Genomic DNA, 14,053 nt, shown 5'->3' with positions numbered 1-14,053 from the left:
GTCTCTGTAGCAGGAGAGGATGGGCCACCTGGGAAATGGTTGAATTTTAGATAGATGCCCAGACACGTCCTTCTCCCTGGAAACAATCTCACGCACATACAGACCTAGGCCGCCTGTGAAGCCATGGGTAGGAGGGTGTGTACGAGGCTGCTGGCCACACCAGCTTATAGTGGATTCAGTAGGGTGCCTCAGAGTGCGAGAAAACAGGATTGCAGTTGTACTTTTGAAATGACAGAAAGGACATCACACCAAGGATAGGAACCCATGCCATATAGTTACCAGAAGGAAATTGAGTCCGTTAAAAGTTTAGACATCTTTCTAACGGGCTCCTCTCGAAGCTCTTAGAAACAACAGAAAGCCACTGATTGTGCTTCCAGTCTGGCTGGCCCACCCGCCGTGCACCACCAAACAGCCCTGCATGTACCTGCTCTATTGCCAACTCGGTGCATTTAGCTTAATCTGTCTGGGAAAATCCTAGGTCTGAAAAATAAATAAATAAATAAAATAAATAAACTAAAAAAAAAGAAAATTCTAGGTCTGATGTTACCTGTTGGGGCCTCGCCTGCCACCTCTCACTCCTTCCAACCCTGTTAAAAGAACTGATTTCTTTTCTCCTTATAGCATTTCACGTGGAACCTCTGTTATACCATCTATCCCACATGTTATTATCACCTCTCTACTCACCTGCTCTCCATAGTGAGCATCTTAGGAGGTGTGTTTTACTTATTCTCATCTGTAATCCAAGTGCCTCACACAGTATTTGACAGCGATTTGTTGGATGAATTAATAAACAGAGGAGTGAATGAAAGAGTGAACGCGTTGAAAACATGCCTCGGGATTGAGTTAGGTGACTCAGTGGTGCCATGCAGTTTGGTGTCTGCTTTGGATTTAGTCATTCCTTGTTCTCTACCTTGATGGAGTACTGTTAGCCTGGACAGGGGTTTATATGTATTGGATTTTCCACGCTAACAGGTAAAATGTCAGCCTCAAATTCATAGACCAGGTCTTAGTTTCTCTTGGTTCAGTTGTGATATTTCCAGCCAAGCCTTGTTTTGATAAGAAGAGGGAGATTTAGGAAACCAGCAGTAAATAACTTGATTTAATATGTCAAGCCAGGATTTGACAACTGCTGAAAGGTTTATAACTTGAAGATTTATAGACTTGATGATGAGGCTGTTCTAGAGACAGAATCTTTTATGTTTACTAGAGCTCTTTGCTCCAAGGTGGCTTCCAAATCTGACCTGAGCTAGAGCAGCCTCTATTTGCTGAAGTCTGCAATTGAAAGCAGAGAAATTCAGAGGTATCATACAACCTAGCCCCAGGATTTTGAGAGTTCTCAAGTGATGTATATGTTTGGTTGTATCAAATCAAGTGTCCATGGAATGGATGTCTTTGGACAGTCTTTGAAGTCTTTTAAGGTCTTTGGAGATGAGGGAAATCATTGGGGGAGGTCAGTAACCCAACCGACCCCTGGTCCCTCCAGTGGAAGGACCTGGAGGGAGGTGGTATGAAGGAGGGTGCAGACAGTGAGCTGTTTCTCTCTTGAGAGCTGGTTCTCTCTCCCTGTCCACTATCTGTTTGTGACATTCTTTTTTTTTTTTTAATATATTTTATTTATTTATTCATGAGAGACAGAGAGAGAGAGAGAGGCAGAGACACAGGCAGAGGGAGAAGCAGGCTCCATGCAGGGAGCCCGACATGGGACTCGATCCCGGGTCTCCAGGATCAGGCCCTGGGCTGAAGGCAGACGCTTAACCGCTGAGCCACCCAGAGATCCCCTGTTTGTGACATTCTAAGTAATCTCTACACTCAGCGAGGAGTTGAACTTAGAGCCCTGAGATCAAGGGCTGCATGCTCTACCGAATGAGCCAGCCAGGTGCCCCTTATTTATGGCATTCTTATTAGCTCTGAAATAACTTCTCCATTATTTTTGGTGATTAAGTCCTTTTTTTTTTTTGCGGGGGGGTTGGGGGGCGGTTCGCAATTTGTTTAGGATGTTAAAGCAGTGGCCAGTGAAGTTCTGTAGCTCAGGAGACAAAACCATTAGAAAACAGGAAAGCAAAAAGCCATCTAAAGAAGCACAAATTAAAAAACAAAAAACCCTCCAAACAGTGAGAATTATCCACTCATTGTTTATTTTTCTAATTTTTTTTTTGTGCCTATAGTTTTAAAAATTCACATAATGGTACAAAGACAGCAGAAACATCTTTCAATATCTTTCTGTCCAGAGGCAACTACCATCAGCCTTTTGATGATTATCTTTCCAAGATTTCTTTCTGTACCTAATGCATGCAGACTTGTCTATATCTATACACTTAAAAAAGATATGAATAGAATCATACTTCGTATGCTAGAAGCATATGTATATACACACACACATATTTAGATTTACAATTTATGAGTGTGAAATATTTTATTTATAAAATATCCATTTTATGAATGTGAAATAATTTACCTAACTAAAATGGTTTGAGAGGCATTTTGATTGCTTTCGGTATTTCACTATTTGAAACAACGTGCCAAGAATATCCTTGGCCATATATCGTGTTCTTCTCAGATTATCTTCTTAGGATGAATCCTTAGGAGTAAAACAGCTGGATTAGGAAGTGTGCATGTGAAGGTTTTCAAGTGATTTTCAAATTGTCCTCCAGGAAGGAAAGCCAGTTTCCACCCCTACCGGCGGTGAATGGAATGCTTGTTCCTCTACCCCTCACCAACAAGGAACTATCGATCCGGTTATTCACATTGATCGGCCCAATCAGTGATTAGTGAAATCTCCATGTACCTTTGGGGGGAGGTTACGAGTAAAGTTTAGAATCTTTTCTTTTGATAATTGATGATCTATTTCCCTCCCTTCCTTGCTTCCTTCCTCCCTCCCTCCCTCCCTTTCTTTCTTCCTTCCATGCTTCCTTTCCCTCTCTCTCTCTCTCTCTGAATTTTCTGTGTCTTTTGCCCATTTTTCTATTACAGTGTTTGTATTTTAACAATTTGAAAGGGCACCTGGGAGGCTCCAACAGTTAGGCGTCTGCCTCTGGCTCGGGTCATGATCCCAGTGTCCTGGGTTGGAGCCTCTCACCCTGTGCCACACTCAGCAGGGAGTCTGCTTCTCCCTCTCCCTCTGCCGCTCCCCCTGCTTGTGCTCTCTCTCTCTCATATAAATAAATAAAATCTCTTAAAAAATAATATGAAGTTTTTTAAAAAGTTTTTTTTTTACAGTTTTTAGAGTTTTAAAAAAATATTTTATTTATTTGTTTTAGAGACAGACAAAGAGAGAGAGACAGAGAGCAGGGGAAGGAACAGAGGGAGAAGGACAAGCAATTTCCTCTCTGAGCGCAGGACCCAACACAGGGCTTCATGCCAGGACCCGGAGATCACCACCTGAGCCGAAACCAAGAGTCAGATGCTTAACCAACTGAGCCATCCAGGCACCTTTTGAAGGAGTTTTTGTTTTTATTTTTGTACTAACCTTTTCTTGGTCCTGTATGTAGCAAATAGTTTCTTCAGATTTTCATTTATTTTTACCCTCCTTCATAATTTTACCTTCACTGTACAAAAGCATTTGAGTTTTATGTAGTCATGTGTATTAGTCTTTCTTTTTCTGCTTCCTGAGTATTTCAATGCATTTAGAAAGTCCGACCGAAAGAGTATTAAAATGTTGACCTTTGAGGCACCTGAGGGCCTGAGTCGGTTAAGCCTCTGACTCTTTACTTAGACTCAGGTCATCGTTTCAGGGCCATGAGATGGGGCTCGAAGCTTAGCGCAGAGTCTGCTTGTCCCTCTCCCTCTGCTCCTCTCCCCCGCTCTCCCTCTCTCTCAAATCAATCAATAAATAAAATCTTTAAAAATAAATAAATAGGGATGCCTGTGTGGCTCAGCGGTTGAGCAACTGCCTTTGGCTCAGGGCATGATCCTCGGTCCTGGGATCGAGTCCCACATCAGGCTCCCGGCAGAGAGCCTGCTTCTCCCTCTGCCTATGTCTCTGCCTCTCTCTGTGTGTCTCTCATGAATAAATAAATAAAATCTTTAAAATAATAAATAAATAAATAAATAAATAAATAAATAAATAAATAAATAATAAATAAAAATGTTGACCTCTATTGTCTTTGGTACTTCTTGTTTCTTTAAGATATATTTTAGTCTTACATATCTCTAGAATTAATTTTGCTCAATATAGCTGAAATTTTATTTCTAAATGTCTGTTTTCCACAACTCATTTATTGAGTGTTCCTGATACAAATTTAAAACAAATGGAAACTTAATATATGCTTAATTTCTGGACTAACTTTTCCATTGATCTGATTGCTTACCATACAGCTGCCCTTGTTATAGCTTTATAATGCATTTGAGAAATTGGGAAGGCAAATGTCCCCCATTGACCTTTGTTTTGTCCTTCTTTTCTAAGTCCATTTGGATTTTTGATGTGATTGTACTTAATTTATAGAATTATTTAGGTGAAAATTATATTTTAGATATAAAATATATTTTATATATTATATATATTTTATATGTTATATATATTTTTATATATATTTTATATATTTTAGTATTCGGATAACAGAATAATCTTTTTTATTTATTTGAGTCTTATTTTAGGGCATAAGTAGAATTTTTTTAAATATTATTTTCTTTGTGTAAGTCCTTCTACTTCTGGTTAAATTTCATAAGGAACTATGAAGGGTCTGCAGTTTTCTCCTCTGCTAGCAAACAAGTCAGCCTACTACAATATTATGGATACAGTAGGAGAAAGTGGCTCCTAGGCCAGAGGCACAGCAGGTGGTATTGACTTCACGTTCCCACCTTCTTCCCTTGTCCAAGTTCCATGGCGGATGCTGCATATGCAGTGGGTTCCTGTCACAGCTGAGGCACTCTAGGCTTAGGAAATCAAATGAGAGGTCATTTGATGACTTCTGTGACCTAACTGATGAAGAATGAGAGGACCAAGGGAGAAGACAGCATTCCAGGCAAAGGGAACTACATGTGCAAAGGCCCTGTGGTGGGAGGCATTGTGGCAACTATAAACACCTAGAAAAAAAGTCACTATGGTGACTCCATTATTTTTCTGGCTAATGGTGCTATAGAGAGCTAGCCTGTTTATTTTTCCCATTATAAATGATCTATTTGTTCTGCCAAAGTGTTTAGAGATTTTTTTCCTTTTGCTTTCAAGTGTATCGTTTTCATTAGGATTTGGTGCTGTTGTGTGAACTTTTTTTTTAAGATACAGAGAACCTCTTCATTATGGAAGACGGCCTCTTAGTATATCTTTGATATCTTAGTATATCTTTCCTTTTCTATTAGTGTTGATTTTTTCATTAAACATCTGATAAATTGTCATTGTCTATCTTCAGTGGTTATTCTCCCTTTAAAAAAAATTCCATCTGTCTTGTTTCCATTGCATTACAAGATTGGGACTCTTCCTTATTTTCAGTATTATTCTTTGCTATTTTTCCTTTTTTTTTTTTAGTTCATATCTTAGTTTTGGAAAGGGAGATATTTGGGGATGCTAAACTCTTGTCACCATTTATCACACATTTCCAAAGTGTCTGGGTCTGTTATTAACTGCCACTTTGTAAATGTTTCCCCCCGCCCCATCTCTTTAAAATTATTCCAAGGAGACTTTCAGAGTATCTCCCATAATTTAAAAAAAAACCCTCTTCCGTCTTTAAGTCTCTGTCCGGTTACTTAAAATTGCATTTACTTGTGTATTAAAATTGTATTGGTGTGTGAGAAGGAATGGGAAAATAGCATTCTTGACCAGTGGTAAACCATCTCCAAGTGTCTCTCCAATAGCTGTGGTGCTTTGTATGCACCAATAGTGGTTCATTGTTGCTCCACTAGCATGAAATTCATTCATTAGATTTCGTTTTCAGGAAAAGTCCTTCATATCCTAAGATAGATGTACTTCTACAGAAGTAAGGAAGTAGAAAGTAGAACAAGTCCGGTTTTTCCCTCCCAGTCAAGAAAGAGAAGTAGAAGAACGGAAAAGGCCAGCTTAAAAGATGATTTTTTTTCTAGGAAATTTTTTTTCTTACATACTGAGAAACATGGGGATAGTTCAGTATAATTTTGAGTGACACCAACTCTTAGGACAATATGCTAATTAATTTGTTACCCTTCTTTTATTCCCCAAAACCTGTTCATCAAGAAGACTTTTTCAAGGGAGTATCTAAGTTAGCAGAGAATCACGATTCACCAGAGCAGGACTGCAGCCCATTGAACCTTCACCCATAGGAGCAAAGAGATTCAATGCCTTCTCTGGTCCTGGGTTTTCTCTTACTGATTTTTGATCTTAATGTTAGCTACGTTGCTGACCTCCTCACTAGAAGCAAAGTAGAGAGGTAGAAAAATAGGTCCTAAGCTAGGGAAAAAAAATCCTATTTCCAAAATCTGGAAAGATAATCTAATAATGCAGCAGCAGGAACTTGATCATGATAGTTCAGAATGGGGCTCAGATCAAGTTCTCATTTTCGCACCACAAAAATACTATTGAATAAATTTCGGTGGATTTTTAATATTTTAGGAAGCTTCTTTTGTGAAAATGAGTGTTTGGGGGTATTTATTGGCACGGTGGAGTCCTGATGCTAAGTCTAGAAATGGAATGATAGTTTTTGTTCACACGTTGGGTTTATCCTCATTGCTCATGATTCATTGACTGTAAGATACTCTTGATAATAGCGCACCTCACTGTTCCATGTACCATAAGAAAGAAAAATTGCTTCTTATGGAATTCTGATGTGCTTACCGCGCTTGAAGGTGCATTGTGATTTCACAGATGTTAATGAGTGATAAAGCATGCATCTTAGAATCAAAGACAGGTGGTATTTTTCTTACACAAAACCAGGCAAAATGGACACCTTCAACAGCTTGTCCATCTACCTGAAATATTTACCAATAAATTGATGTTTTAAAATTCTATGTACTAGATGTGCTATTTCCAAGAGCAATCAGGATTATTGAAAGAATGCTATTTAATATTCAGAGAATTAACAAAGTGAACTGATATTGGTAAAAGATGCCCCAAATTTCCCATCATGTTTTCAGATATCAAATATCTGCTATTTGATATTTTCCTTCCTCAGCAAAGCAATCTGGTTCCTGCGGTGTTGCCCAGACCACAGGATAGGGATTGCTTCCATCACCTTTCCTGACTCTTTCTGTAGCCTTTTGATCGAAAGCTTCTCATTTCCACTGTTGGCTACACTAATCCTCAGAAATAAATTTGATCACCTAACATCACTCCTGATTTAGAGTCTAACGTTCTGTCCCACTTGTCACATTCCTGAACATTCAAGGAAATCTGACCCCTGAGCTCATGATAGCATTGTGTTCTCTGGGTTGGAGTTGGTCAACTACCTCTTGCTGCAAGATTTAGGCAACTCTACTTGTAGGAGCTCATTATTAGTATCTTTAGTGCTATGAATATTATTGTTTGTGGAGTATCTGCTTGAAGGAAAGGATGTGTCCATAGTGAACAATCACCCACAATCGCACATCTTTGCCATTGGTGACATTTTAACATGTTTCCTTTCGCTGTTTCACCACATGAATTTTTGCGTAGTGGAGATAATTTTTATGTGCAGTTTATGAGATGCTTTTTCACTCAGCTTCATGTTATTGAAACAGTAGGGTTAAAGGCTTTTAACTAGTTGATTGTTTTATCCCATAGATATGTGAACTATTCCCCTGTTGCTTGTTATTTGCGCTCTATCCATTATATATTTGCCATTCTAAATTATGTTAAAATAAACATGTCTGTATGTAAATCTCTATCCACATTTTGATCAAAGAACATAACTTTTCTTTTTAGAGAGGGAGAGAGAGAGAGATTGATGATGGGAGGAGGGGCAGACAGAGAGGGAGAGAGAATCTTTTTTTGGGGGGGGAGAGAGAGAGAATCTTAAGCAGGCCCCATGCCAGGGACCAGGACCCCTTGTGGGGCTCAATCTCACAACCCTGAGAACATGACCAGAGCTGAAATCAAGAGTCCAACCTTTAACCGACTGAGCCACCCAGGCGGCCCCAGGGACATAACTTTAATACAATCAATTTGTATTGCTAAGTTTCTTTCACAGGAAAAATAAAGGTCCTAACCATTTATAACCCAACCAAAGGGACAGGAGCGATTGTGAGAGAATGATCATATTTATTTAATACTTTTATTATATCACCTCAAAGTTGAACTGACTGGGGAAACTGAGACACACATTGACGAAGTCGTCTCATTGCTGGTGACACTCTTTGGTTGTGTTTGGAGCTGGGAAACTACTGCCCTCTCCCCGTTGCCAGTATCTTCCCTACTTCATGATAGCCCTGTGGAAAGTTCTACCAGAAGCCTAACAGCCCTGTAAAAACTCCGTGTGCTGCCTGGCTCTGTCTCCTATTTGGTCTTGCCCCCCAGTAAAGGATGGGCATGGCCCAGAACACCAAACTGGATACACGTTTGCCTTGCAAACCCAACAAACCCTTCTGTTTTTGTTTTGCTTTGTGTCTGGACTCATTCTTAGCACCTCTTCTGCCTGTGAGCGATTTGTCACTTCCTTCTGTAAGCCTGGCACCAGCAGACATGCAGTCTCAGAGGACCCCGGGGAGGAAGCGAGGCCGGCCCCCACTTCACTCAACACCCATGAAGATGGCAGTCCATAACCTTTATTCCGCTTCAGCTGGGTCTTTGCCAGCAGTGAAGATCCCAAAGAAAAGAGGGCGGAAGCCTGGGTACAAGGTACGGCTCCATCATCTCCTTTCTCCACGGTGACGTTGGGCTGGGCCCCGGGTGCTTGGGCAGACGTGAGCAAGGGCTGGGCGCTGGGCAACCAGGGGCTGGGAGCCTGGTGGCCTGGGCCTCGTTGTTACAGGCCAGCACACAATGCCCGCCTTCCCGTCGTGTGCATTTTTACAAGTGGAGACAGCAAATTGCACCAGATGGGGAAAGCTGTAAGGCCAGCAGATTTTAGGATCACAGCTCAACACGCATTATTCAGTTTTGCACCTAAATTAGTGTTTCAGACACCAAGGGATCCCCTCACTGTGCGGACTAGGGCGGCACTCAAAGCCACCTTCCAGAACTCCTTGGTCATTTATTTTAGTAGAAGCAGCTGATGTTCCTGAGACACTTAAATCATCAGTGTGTGCAGGCTAGTGTCAAAGGACATAGGAGCGTTTTCCCAAACAAAGCCCCCCCCCCAAACCTCAGCCCCCCTCCCCGCCCCCCGGCCAGGGGACTCATCACAAATATTCAGGGTGTTAATTCATAGTTTCCTGCTTATAAAGAGTGCTGACGTCAAGTTTGGCTCCAAGGAGGCACTGGAGGCAGAATTAAAATCCTGTGACCCTTTGAAGACTTAACAGTTTGGAGTGGCAGGGGGTGGAAAAGAAATTCTCTGATGTAATTGCAATCGCATAAAGCAATCTGAACCGGAGGAGGGAGAGCGTCTCCACCAAGAGGTTTTTGAAGAGGCTACTGGAGAAGAAAGACTGTTGAGTTTGTTCTCCACGAGCCTTTTGGGTATTAGAAAATGAGCTTCAGAAGTCTTCCTTCATTTATTTTTCTTGAAAGAAAGAGCTTATGTTTCCATCTTGAGATCTGAACACTCAAACCAAAATGCAAATTGGCAATTAAGTCCCATATATTTAGGAAAATGTATGGAGATTATTTCAGGTCAGCAGAAAGACAAAGCATCCGGAAGAATTGGTAATGAATTCAACCTTTATCCCTTTGGTTCTCTGCAGTTCTTCCAACAGCTAGAAAATCAGAACGGTAGGTTGGGGGCGGTGGAGGTGACTCCAAGTTATTTGGGGGTCATGGGCTTTCGTAAAAGAAGCTTTTACTCAGCCATCTCATGAAGTAAAGTCTTCTGTCACTGGTTATTCTTCCAACAAAGACAGACTCCTTTTTTCTCATGGGCACATCAGCTTCAGGATGATGTCTCCGAAGCGGGCCCAGGGCAGGTCTTCCCAGCTCGGCTACCTGCACCATTGCCGAGGTGTGGGAATTGCATCTGGAAGGCTGGAGCAGGGAGGGCAGCCCTTCTGTTGATAGAGCCAGGGAGCAAATCCAGGGTCTGAGGAAACACACTGAAAACTTCTCTCTCCTATTTGGCCTTTCTCCTACTCTCCTGGGAGCTGTGACCCAAGAATGAAAATTACCAACAGACGCAGCATTTCTGGGGCCAGGAAAAATGGAAATTCAGTCCGTGGAATGAGCCCAACTTGGCAATTTTCCTGTGTCCTAAAAGGGGCAGTTCTCAGGGCCTCTAATACTTAGATACATGTCAGGGCAGGAAGAAAGCTTTGGGGCTGGTTAGCTGACAATATGGGTCTTGCACATGGTAGGCAGGTCTCGTGCCCATGCTTCACAGGGACAACAGGCCCCAGCTCTTCCTTGTGTCCACCTTCCACGTATTTGGGGAAATGTGTGGGAATTATCTCAGGCCAGCAGCTCCCAGACGGCTCCCCAAGCCATGGATTTGGTGTTCAAGAATGCCTCCAAACCAGGTGCGAGCCTGCTGGAAGTGCTGACTCCCTCATGGCGACACAACAAAAATAAGAACCATGTGAAAATCTTCATAAAGTTAAAATGATCCCACCTAAAGGACCATCCTTTATTCTGAAATATCTGCTTCCTCCTATTTGGCATTAATGTAATTTTATTTAAGTGATTGGGGAATTTAGAAAAGTGTTTTATTGAATGTTGTATGTTGTCAGGATTTGGTAATTTAAAAAATGTCCTTACTTGGCAAAATAAATTTGGCAACCTATCAAGTCTCCCCGGTTTTATTCTGACACTTTCTGAGACCCAGAAGCCCCATTGTACCATTAATGAAAAGGGTTTAACTGTGGAGAAGCCAGCAAGGAAACTGTACAGTTTCATATCATTTAGCAAATGGCCACTAATTTGGCAATTTTCACTATCTGAGATACAGCTGGGGAGACAGAAGTTGTTAAAAAAGAAATCCTGAGCGAGCGAACTAAGATATTACTTGGTCTAACCTTAAAGACCTTGTATTTTACTCCCAGTAAAATGCTTCCAAGCCCCCCTTCAGAGTCTACTCACCTTTATCATAGGTGCATTTCTCACAAGCTCAATTATAGCAAAGTAATAGTCTTCAATTTGAAGGGAAGATATTTCAGGGGAGAAGCAAGCACACATAGCTGGACGTGGAAAGCATAATAATAATTTTTGTCGTAATTAAATGGTATTTTATGAATAATACAGAACAAGAAAAATGCAATAACATGATCAGTATTATAAAATAATGAATAACAATTGTTATGCTGATAATAACACTATTATGATATACTCATGCTAACGATCTTGTCATAATAAAATAATCAGTGTTTGAGTCTTCAGAAGGCTCTTTTCCCGGAGATTCTGAGGACGCCTGGTTGTGCTGACTGTGTCACAGGTCTGTGCTGGTTGGCATTTGCCACTCCTTGCCTGGTGCTCTCCCAAACTGCACTGTCCATCACCTCTGTGTCCCGGCACGTGTGGAAACTCTCTCTGGTCCAAGTATGGGCACAAGCCTCTCCGTTTAAGATCCAAGCACAGCTAACCCGGGCTGTGATTTTTAACCCCTTCTCTGGGTCTTGAGAATAATCTGAGTGAATTACAGGCAGAAAAGGAAAAAATTCAACTGGTAGTCAGGTGTCTGCACTCCAGAGTTCATAGGTGATGCCTCCTCCCAGGGCCCATCTGCCCGTGACTCTCGGCCCAGGCCTGCGACCACATTGCCAGGGCATGCTCAGTGCTGTGAAAACATCATTTTATGGCCTTATGCCCCCTTCTCACCCCAGTTGAAGGAAGCAAAAACCTCTTAACCTCATATTTTCTCTGAAAAGCCATACGCTGACTGCCTTGAAAACAGACTTCTTCATTACGGAACAGAATTTACATCTCAGTTTGAAGCATCTGCTGCTGGTTTAGTTCAGAGACAACACAAGGTCAACAGATAGATTTTCCTTATATTTCTTGGCTACAAAGACCATTAAGGTCTTTTGAAAGAGATAAACAGAGAGGGTCTACATCAAGGAGAAACTCTAGCTTCCATTCTGTAGATGCAGCTGATTGTAATGTCACCGAACAGTGGGATTTCCAGCTTCTGTGTCTTTATGATTGGGATTATGATTTAAATAGGAAGAAAAAAAGTGCTAGGTTTTAAAAATAGCTGTTTGTCCCCCTACATAATAATAATAATAATAATAATAATAATAATAATAGCAATAACAGTCATAGGTAACATTCCTTGTTTGAGGCTCTGGGCCAAAGCACTTTGTGTGTAGTTTCTTATTTGACCCCTGATAATGAGGGGAGTCAGAAAAACCTGCAGGAATTAGGTATGAATGAACCAAGTCCCACAGCCTGAGGCCACTTACTGATGGGCCAGCAGTCCTCTAGACCTTGGCAATCTCTTTGTTTTATTGCTCAGAATACTAATTATGCTTTCCCATTTACTCTCTCCAAAAAAGGGTAAATTATGTTCCGTCTGCTGTTTAATGAGCTTCGAAAAGTGTAACATGTTTCAAAAGAATATCATCCCTAAAATACTAAAAACAAATGGTTACCATGGTCTAAAATGTTGGTAATTGTATCATTCAGAATACAAATCCAGCTGCTGTAACAGAGGCCAAACAACAGTGGCTTTAAGAAGATAGAAGCTAACTTCTTCTTGGATTAAAGTCTGGGAAGCCCATCTAAGGATGATATGATGCCTCCATGGTGTTGGGGACTCAGGCTCCCTCTCTGTTGTTGCTCTGCTACTCTTTTTTTTTTTTTTCTTTCTTAGATTTATTCTGGAGAGAGAGAGAGAGAGTCCAGGGGGAGGGGCAGAGGGAGAGAGAGAGAAGCAGAGTCCCCACCGAGCTCGGGGCCCAACACGATGTGGGGCTCATCCCAGGACCCTGAGATCAGGACCTGAGCTGAAATCGAGAGTTGGACACTTAACCGACTGAGCCCCCCGGGCGCTCCTTAACACAAAGTCCCGACCTCATGCTCTACAATGGCTCCTCCAGTTCCCGCTACTCCACTTGTCTCACCAGTGGAATGGGGGGCAGAGGTATTGGAGGCATGTCTTGTCCCCTTTAAGGACTCAACCCTCAAAGCTGCACACACCTCTTACATTTGCATCTCACTGGCCAGAACCTAGTCCCCTGGCCACACCTAGCACCAAAGGAGATGAGGAAATGCCCATGCTGGGTGACCAGGTGACCAGCTAAAATTCCGGGATCCCACTAATAAAGAAAGAAAGAAGAAAGCATGGATATTTGGGGATAACAAGCAGCCTCTGCTAAGTTCTTCTGTTAACTAAAAATTCATGCTATAGAGTGCTTTTTCTAATAAGCGTAAGTAATGTAACATTATGTTTTATTTCCTTCTTTTTTTATTGCCATCCTTCCCGCCCCTGCACCTACCTCCCCACCAGAAAGTGTGTGTTCTTGGCGTTGTGTAACAAGGAAGTCAAATTCACAAAAGCGTCAATTAAGAGAATGTTCGAACTTAAGTAGAAAGGATTTTGTTTGTTCTAACACTCGCTTAAAGCCGCTTTCTCGAATGTGTTTTCATGAGAACTGTTGAATTGGCTTCAGTGTTCTTTGATTATCCAGATCTTGTATTGTCTTGGAGCCATCCTCCTGAATACCGCCCGTAGCTTGATACTGCATGCAAGGGAAGGATAGATGTCTCCAAGCCTTCCTGTGCTTCTCTTCAAGGTCCTCCCTTGCTGACGGTCGGGGTGGCAAGCCACCTGTGCCCTGTGGGGGAGAATCATTGCACAAGCACAGCAATGCTTAAGCACTCGGGGTAGGAACTGTCTCACTCGGGGTAGGGACAGTCTCTCCTGTGGTTTTTCTGTTACCCTCTACCCCCCACCGCAGGGCTGGAGCAGGAGCCAAGGTTGAGGCTCAGTGGTGGCTGGGATGCCCTGGTAAGCTGGGTAAGGTTTCCCCACCAGCATCCCGAGTGTAACTCCAACATGAATGCTACTTGATATTTTCAATTATGTTAAGAAGTAAAAGAAATGTAAGCAGTGAAGTTGTATGTTGGAATTTTGCTCCTTTGTGGAGA

At 41.8% G+C, this 14,053-nt stretch overlaps 1 protein-coding gene across 5 annotated transcripts in view; it reads left to right on the top strand.

Annotated features, from left to right (window-relative positions):
* SCML4 (Scm polycomb group protein like 4) overlaps positions 1-14,053 on the top strand; it is a 114,754-nt gene that overhangs the window by 39,075 nt on the left and 61,626 nt on the right. For 4 of the 5 annotated variants that reach the window (XR_004804284.2, XR_004804286.2, XM_049092442.1 and 1 more), the window contains one exon: positions 8,502-8,716. The exons of the other annotated variant lie outside the window; for it this stretch is intronic. Coding sequence is in view for 2 of the 4 variants with exons in the window: in XM_049092442.1 (XP_048948399.1) it covers positions 8,561-8,716 (156 nt within the window). In the remaining 2 variants the exon portion in view is untranslated. The remainder of the gene's footprint in view (positions 1-8,501; positions 8,717-14,053) is intronic. 5 annotated transcript variants of the gene reach the window in all.

Source organism: Canis lupus, chromosome 12 (assembly GCF_003254725.2).
Source record: "Canis lupus dingo isolate Sandy chromosome 12, ASM325472v2, whole genome shotgun sequence".
NCBI lineage: Eukaryota > Metazoa > Chordata > Mammalia > Carnivora > Canidae > Canis > Canis lupus.
Note: the sequence above shows the minus strand (reverse complement) of the source record. Positions and strands in the feature narration are given on the sequence as shown.